The following is an 8,307-nucleotide window of genomic DNA, read 5'->3' as shown; positions in this document are numbered from 1 at the left end:
GTAATACACCCATGAGTTTGGGCAGTGTTGCGTTATATCCAGAGGATTTACACAGGCAGATTAATGAGACCCCCCCGGGAGACCCCCCCCACCCCCCCGGGGTGATGTAATAAACCAACAGGGGCTGGGTGAGGTAAATGCTTGTCCACAAACACAAAATGGCCGACAACGGTTAGCCAATCGGGGCGGGAGTGCAGTGACCTCTCATCGGTCTCTGTTTTCTGTGACAGATGGGGGGTTTTCCTAATGTTAGAGAGGTGGTTAGAGAGCCAACAGAGGGAGGATGGGTTGGGATGGGATGGGAGGGGGGGTACATCTCCGGGGGGGGCGGGGGGGGGTTGGGGGGGTATGATTGGGAGGTAGTTGTGGAACTCATCAGGGGGAGTGGAGATAGTGAGTAATGGGTCTCTGTGTTGGGCAGACGGAGAAGTGTTCAGCCAAGACAATAAACATGTCCTCCGCTCCATTATGATGAATGAGAAACGGCCTTTTACTTAATTGGGCTGTTCTCTCTCTCTCTCTCACTCTCTCTGCCACCATCTGTTTTCTGGTTCTGTGTGTGTGCGTGTGTGTGTGTGTGTGTGTGTGTGTGTGTGTGTGTGTGTGCGTGTGTGTGCGTGTGTGTGCGTGTGTGTGTGTGTGTGTGTGTGCGCGTGTGTGTCTTTGCAAAGCATAAACAGCTCTAAGTGTGTGTTAGTGTGTTTGTGAGGGAAAGTTGGAACCTAACTCAGTACACACACACACCCCCACACACACACACACACACACACACACACGCTGAAATATGGCATGCTCTGCAGCTGCAGGAGACATTAAATAGGTCAGAGGTCGTTGGCGTAGGTAGGCCACGGCCCAGGCCTCGAGGCTAAAGGTCACAGAGGTCAAACAGCCTCTGTGGAAACAGTTCCAGGTCACGTGTTGTGAAAATAGAGGGATTTGAAATCAGAGCCCATCACCGTTTAACTTTAACCATCGAAGACCACACGCATGTCGCAAGCAGGGCCACACGTACGCCAGATAGTCACCCCAAGCCCCCAACCCCTACTGTTAGTTGGAGGCTAAACACTAGTAGATGGGGGGGGGGGGGGGTTGAGTAGCCTAAAGGTTAGAGAGGCCGGCTAGGAATCGGAAGGTTGTTGGTTCGATCCCCGCCTCAGGAGGGAGCTTGCATGTGCTCTTGAGCAAGGCACTTAACGCCTAATTGCTCCAGGGGCACCGACTATGGCTGACCCTGTGCCTAGAGCAAAAAATACTAAATGCACGGCAATAAATATACTGGCAAAGCCCGATGGAACCATTGTCATATTGCCTGACTGCTATAACATACCTATAACATACTCAGATCTGGAAAACGTTATAGTCGGTTAAAAAACAGATGAGATTTGATAAGCGTGTTTTGATGAAAGACAACACGGCCCTATTGTGTTGTGACATTGAGATAAACAACAGTTGCTGTTACTGGAGCCATCATGGCTGCCAACACTGGGCCAGTTTCAGCTGGTGAATCATGATTTACACTGATTGCCGTGACACTGAGTCAGCACTCAGTCACACACACACACACACACACACACACACACACAGTCACACATTCAGTGGTAGGGAGGAGGACATGAGAGAGAGGGGGAGAGATAGAGAGAGGGAGAGGGAGAGAGGAAGAGAGAGGAGGAGAGAGAGAGGGGGGGAGAGACAGAGACAGAGAGAGGAAGAGAGAGAGCGGGGAGAGAGGGAGAGAGAGGAAGAGAGAGAGAGGGGGGAGAGACAGAGACAGAGAGAGAGGGGGGGCGAGAGAGAGGGAGAGAGAGAGAGGGGGGTGAGAGAGAGGGAGAGAGAGGAAGAGATAGAGAGGGGGGAGAGAGGGAGAGAGAGGAAGAGAGAGAGAGGGGGGGAGAGAGAGAGAGAGAGAGGGGGGAGTGAGAAAGAGAGAGAGAGAGGGAGAGAGAGGGGAGAGTAGAAAAGGGAGACAGAGACGGGGGGGCAGGAAAAAGAGACAGGGTAAAAGACAGGCTAGGACTTGGAGACCCTTCCATCATCGCCACAGGGTTTTATTATTTCCAAATGAGACTTGTTACACAGGCACACCACAGCCTTTGTCCAAGTGCCCAAGAACCCAGCGTAGAAGAATGCTGGTTGTTGCACAAAACTCAATCAAGAGTGATAGCCTGAAGGTCTGGATGGTGATGGTTCTGTCTCCTCTACCCCACTCTACAGGCTACAGACGAGAATGATAAGGTTCTATCTCCGTTTAGGGTAGTTCAGAGATATTGAGCGTCAAAGTTTTTACATTCCATTATGTTTTGTGAGATGGAACCTTTGTATTTTATGAATGACTAACTCCAAAATGTCAACATTTAAAAACATAACACCACACAGGCATTAATAAACACCTAATGGATCAGATTATGTAAAAAACTCAATTTTGACAAAAATGGAGATAGAACCTTATAATTCTAACGTCACGAAATGTTCTCATGGCGAAGCGTGGGAGTTCAAAGTGGAGTTCAAGCTTGAAGAAGACGAGGGAGATTAAGACGGGCTTAGGCGTTCTGGTCGGTGTGTCCTACAAGAGACATTTATTGCGGGTCTCTTGTTTCTCACATGTGTCTCGAATCAAAAAAAAACATGTGATGCCATGTTGAGTTGTTTGATAATGGCACTTCAGTTGGCAGACCACAGCCTATAGCTAGGCTATGAAGATGGCAGAGAGAGAGAGACTGGGAGAGAGAGAGAGACTGTGTGACAGGCGTCATGTGCATACAGTTAAAGCCAGCTGATCCTGCCTCACACACACACACACACACACACACACACACACACACACACACACATCGTGGTCTGTTTGTTGACGTTGCAGGCCAGACTAAAACCCGACAGGGATGAAACCGTCAGAGCTGTTTTCACAGGAGGGGAGTTAATGGTGTGATGTGGATTTCCTGAGTTCTGTCTCTGTGTTTGGTCTGAGAGCTCCACCTATTAGAACTGGGGAGGGAGAGGGGGGGCTAAAACCTGGATGGGTCCCACCATTATACCATACTGTATATCTGTGTTGTGTTTGACACACGCCATTGAGTAATACAGCAAATATTGTTATACAGTGCATTGAGAAAGTATTCAGAAGAATTTGCTATAAATCCACACATAATACACCAGAATGACAAAATGAAGTTTTTTGAAAATATAGTACATTTATTAAAATGTAAATGCAGGAAATAACCCATGTACGTACGTATTCAGACCCTTTGCTATGACACTCTTAAAATGTGCTAAAATGCAAAAATGTCATCAACAAATGATTCAGTAAGTTGAATTGAGTTCATCTTAATGGTTTCGCGTTGTCATTCTGGGCTATTGTGTGTGGATTGATGGCAAATTATTTTAAGTTAATCCATTTTAAATTGAGGCTATACCACAACAAAATGTGGAAAAAGTGAAAGGGTCTGAATACTTACAAATGCACTATATATTGTTATCAAAAAAGGCGTAAGCCCCCAACCTAAGTCCAACTGTCCTCCTCAGTGTTGGGTGTAACAGTATGTCACGGACAAATGCGACAGGGTCTGGTGAAAAAGTCGTCAAGTAGGGCGAGGTCATGTTTCAGATTATGAAGGTCCAGAAAATAATTGAAGAAGATATGCTTATTTGAATGTTGGTACACCTCAAACCAAATACCGGAGAAAATCGCTCTGAATCAAAACAGACGTGTTTGCTACCATCACTTTGGTAGCTAGCTAGCAGCTAAGAACGAACATCGCTATGAACATCTGCATGTTTAGCACATCACAACATCCTGATAGAACATCAACATGCTAAAAACACATAACAACGCATAATTAGATGATCACACAGTCCTTGCTTTTGAACACGTATTTTTAAATAAGCTTTTTGGTCATTAGCGCGACTTGAGAATCACCTCCATGCGGACCTTTTCACCAGACCGTGTCACAAAAGTCTGTGATTGAGCAAGCCCACGCCACGCTCACCGACTACGGGGGGTGTCGACTACAGAGAGTGTTAGTTTGGTCTGAGGGCCGCCCCTGTAGTCGAGTCGGGGCAGACCCCCCCCATGACGGCACAGACCATTTATCTCCAACACTCAAGTCTTTTAACAAGGCCCACGGCACCTTCCAGAGCCCCCCACTGAGCTGCCTACCTCTAAATCAACACGGACCCCCTCGTACTTCAGCGAACAAGTGTCAGACAGTGTTTAGCCTCCCTAAATCTACCGGTCCCTCTACACACACTTGGCCGACACTCTGGTCTCTCTACGCTAGTCCTGACTAGAGAGTTCCCTGGCTGCTCTCCACCGGGTTGCTTGATCTACTGTGAGAGTAGATAGGACAAACAGACTGAAGCTCAGCTTCTACCCCAGGGCCATTCAGGCCCTGAACACAGCAAAGACCTAGGTTCTAGGCCCTGGACAATCTAGACAATTTGATGGCAGCTACTAGATTGAAATCAAGTGCAACACTGAAACACAACTGTGAACATTTCAAACCTGCAAACTGCGACACTTTAAATGAATGTGCAATAACACTATGTGCAATATGACAACCCTCGGGTACATAAGGTTCAGAGATAGGAAATGTTAGAATAGGTATAGCATAGCATAGAGTACAGCACAGTGTTTTATTTGTATAGTATAGTATAGTGGATAGTGTACATAGCCTTTATTTATGTAAACCAGCTCTTTTCCCTTCTTGTTTTTAGTTTTTTTTCCCTAGCACCAGTAGAGCCCCCCCCCTCCTAAATTTCGTTGTTTGGTACCTGTACTATATTAATGACAATAAAGACCATTCATTCATTCATTCATTCAGAGTGCAGTGTCTCTGTCTCAGCCCCGCTGCACACACTCGACAGGCCGCTGTACTCAGTGTGTATCTGTCTGTCTCATTCATATTGATCCATCTCTTTTCTCTCTTTCATGCTAGTCGTGAATCACCAGAGAGATAATCACCCTGTTTGTGAGGAGTGACTTTGTTGCGTTTGCCAATGTTTCAGACAGACCCCTCAATACCCTAATTCTCAGCTTTGTGAAATGATATTCTCTGATCTGGTGCGTGTGTGTGTGTGTGTGTGTGTGTGTGTGTGTGTGTGTGTGTGTGTGTGTGTGTGTGCGTGCGTGCGTGTGTGCACCCCCATCTGTGCTCCCTTGTGCATGTGTGTGTGTGCCTGTGTGTGCAGATGTGTGTGTGTGTATATGTGGGGGAATGGGGGGGGGTTGAGAGAGAGGGAGTGTGTCGATGTCTGCTGTGTGTTGATTTGTGTCGATGTCTGTTTTATACTCTCCTGTGTCTATTGCGTAGTTGGAATAAAGCTAAACTAACTCTTCTTCTCCTCCTCTCCTCCACCTCCCCTCCACCTCCCCTCCACCTCTCCTCCACCTTTCCGCTACCTTTCCTCCACCTCTCCTCCACCTCTTTTCCTCCCCTCTCCTCCACCTGTTCTCCACCTCCCCTCCACCTCTTCTCCTCTCCTCCTCCTCCTCCTCTCCTCCACCTCTCCTCCTCCTCCTCTCCTCCACCTCTCCTCCACCTCTTCTCCTCCACCTCTCCTCCACCTCCCCTCCACCTCCCCTCCTCCTCCCCTCCACCTCTCCTCCACCTCTCCTCTGCCTGTAGGAACTGGTGTGCCTACGTGGTGACAAAGACGGTGAGCTGCGTGGTGGAGGACGGCGTGGAGACGTATGTCAAGCCCGACTACCAGCCCTGCTCCTGGGGCAACACGCAGTGCTCCCGCGTGGTGGCGTGAGTACCCTCCTCTAACACACACACACACACACATACACATACACACTTTCTATCTTTCTGATGATGATACAGGAAAACAGATGTTACAGATGTTGAAGTGTGTTACAGTTAGACCGGCCAGACTCTAGTTCAAACTGGTTTGCAGCAGGTTTCCTCTTCTGCAACACAAACAGACAGAATCACATAAACAACACAGAACGACTTGTTCCCAGTTTCACCAGCTGCTGTCACATTAAAAGAAGAACAGTTACAACAACCATAAAGCCTCCATAATAATAAGCTGGCTAATTAGCTGGGTAATACCTTGCTAGGTGATAATGTTAGCTATATAGCTATCTGACCCAGTGACTAACACTGACATATAGCTGACAACTGTCATTCTCGAGGGGGAGTGGTTGGGGGTGGGGTTAACCAGCTGTTGTTACCGCCCATTACCTGGCTGTGTGAAGGGGTGAAAAAAAAGCAAATCTTAAAACAGCTTTTTCTCAGGATTGTGATGTCATCTTCAATTTGTTTACGATTTCAATGTATGACACATCATTTGAAAGATTACAATCTGTAAGCACATGTAAAAAAACTGAAAAATGACATTGCCTACTGGTTGCACTTTTCACTAGCAGCTGTCACATAGTGAGTTGGGTCAGTGGTTGCAGGTGTGTCCTTCCATCAGACTGAACCACAGTATAGTATATATATAGTATAGTATCAGTGTCCACAGAGAAGAGGGCAGAGGGGTAGTTGTACATGGATGCCAGGGCTGAGGGGTTGGTGTAAGGACGATGTTTTATATCTAATGCCCCTGATGCCTGCCACACACACACACACACACACACACTCACACACTACCAGCTGGGAAACCTTAAATGTACACACACACCCACACCCACACACGCACCCACACACGCACACGCACCCACACACGCACACGCACTCACACACGCACCCACACATGCACACGCACACTCACACACATGCACACACACACGCACACTCACACACACACAGGGGGGATGCAAGGCTACAGTACGTCAGGAATGAGGGAGAAAACTCCTTTCCAATTATCACAACCAGCGCACCACAGGAATGGGGCCTGAACGCCTGCTGAAATACCACCGCTCCCCCGCTTCCAACTCCTCCATCGATGGGAGAGAGAAACTAACGTTTTCTCTCCTTTCGTCTCTGTTTCTCTCTCCTCTTCTGTTTCTCTCTCCTCTTCTGTCTCTCTCTCCTTCTGTTTCTCTCTCCTCTTCTGTCTCTCTCTCCTTCTGTTTCTCTTTACATTTACATTTACATTTTTGGCATTTAGCAGACGCCTTATTCCAAAGCGACTTACAATCAATACATTTCAATGCTAAGCATGTGAATCATCAGTCCACCATTCGTGGCAGGAAGAGTAATCTAGCTCGGGCCCGGGACCATTGATGGAAGGAGAAACCTTCTTCTACCACCTTCTTCTAAAACCTTTTTTCTTTTTTATACTGGAGGAACAGAGAAACAGTACAAAGGGGGTGATAGAAGTTCTTAGGGACACAGTAGAGGGGAAAGCGGACGTCTTTAGGAGACGTAGTGCTGAGGGGCAGAAGATGTCTCAGGAGGAGCAGTTAAGGTGTAACCTGAAGAGGTGGGTCTTCAGTCTACGACGGAAGATGGGTAGTGACTCTGCCGTTCTGACAGCCGTGGGGAGCTCATTCCACCAGCGGGGAGCCAGAGTTGTGAAGAGACGTGATCGGGCAGCACGACTGCTGTGCAGAGGTCTTGTTAAGATTGAGCTTGAGATGGTGGTCAGCCATCCATGTTGAAATGTCAGCGAGACATGCAGAGATACGGGTTGCCACGTGTACATCAGACGGGGGGAAGGACAGGAAGAGTTGAGTGTCGTCTGCGTAGCTATGGTAGGAGAGCCCATGTGAAGAGATTACCGAGCCAAGAGACTTGGTGTAGAGAGAGAAAAGTAGGGGCCCTAGGACAGAAGAGAGGGTGGAGAGGGTTCGTGGAGAAGACAGCGATTCTCTCCAGGTCTTCTGGTAGGAGCGGCCCGCCAGGTAGGAAGAAAACCAGGAGTGTGCAGTGCCAGAGATGCCCAGTTCTGAGAGGATGGAGAGAAGGATCTGGTGATTGACTGTGTCGAAGGCAGCAGACAGGTCAAGGAGAATGAGAACAGAGGAGAGGGAGGAAGCTTGAGCAGAGTGGAGGGCTTCCGTGACAGCAAGGAGCGCAGTCTCAGTGGAGTGCCCATGCAACAACTTGCAATATGTAACCAATATTCCTGGGAAACCTGTAGCAATCTGAAACCCCATACTTTGCATCACGCTATTTCTTTTCCGTAGCATATGGTTAAGTTAATAAGACGCTGACAATGGGGGGATTCAACTACAGTATATGTAACGCTGATATTTTGACTGCATATTTCCTTTGGCCGTTATCAGTTGTGCTACAGTATGGCTGAGCGGAATATAGTGGAATTAGAATCAATACTATATCTAGTAATAATGTGGATGTTTTTTTAACAGTATATTGTAGTGTACACATGCTTTCACTTACCATTCTCCATAGTAGCACA

The 8,307-nt window shown here is 47.7% G+C and overlaps 1 protein-coding gene across 1 annotated transcript in view; it reads left to right on the top strand.

The window, feature by feature from the left end:
* Nucleotides 1-8,307, top strand: part of emilin1b (elastin microfibril interfacer 1b) — a gene marked incomplete at its 3' end in the record, with an annotated part of 46,556 nt that overhangs the window by 27,599 nt on the left and 10,650 nt on the right. Inside the window, exon 2 of the mRNA XM_080526709.1 lies at nt 5,619-5,744. Coding sequence (XP_080382835.1) covers nt 5,619-5,744 — 126 coding nt within the window. The remainder of the gene's footprint in view (nt 1-5,618; nt 5,745-8,307) is intronic.

This window comes from Nansenia antarctica (assembly GCF_963989245.1).
Source record: "Nansenia antarctica genome assembly, chromosome: 3".
NCBI classification, from domain to species: domain Eukaryota; kingdom Metazoa; phylum Chordata; class Actinopteri; order Argentiniformes; family Microstomatidae; genus Nansenia; species Nansenia antarctica.
This window is presented reverse-complemented; position numbering and strand designations above follow the sequence as displayed.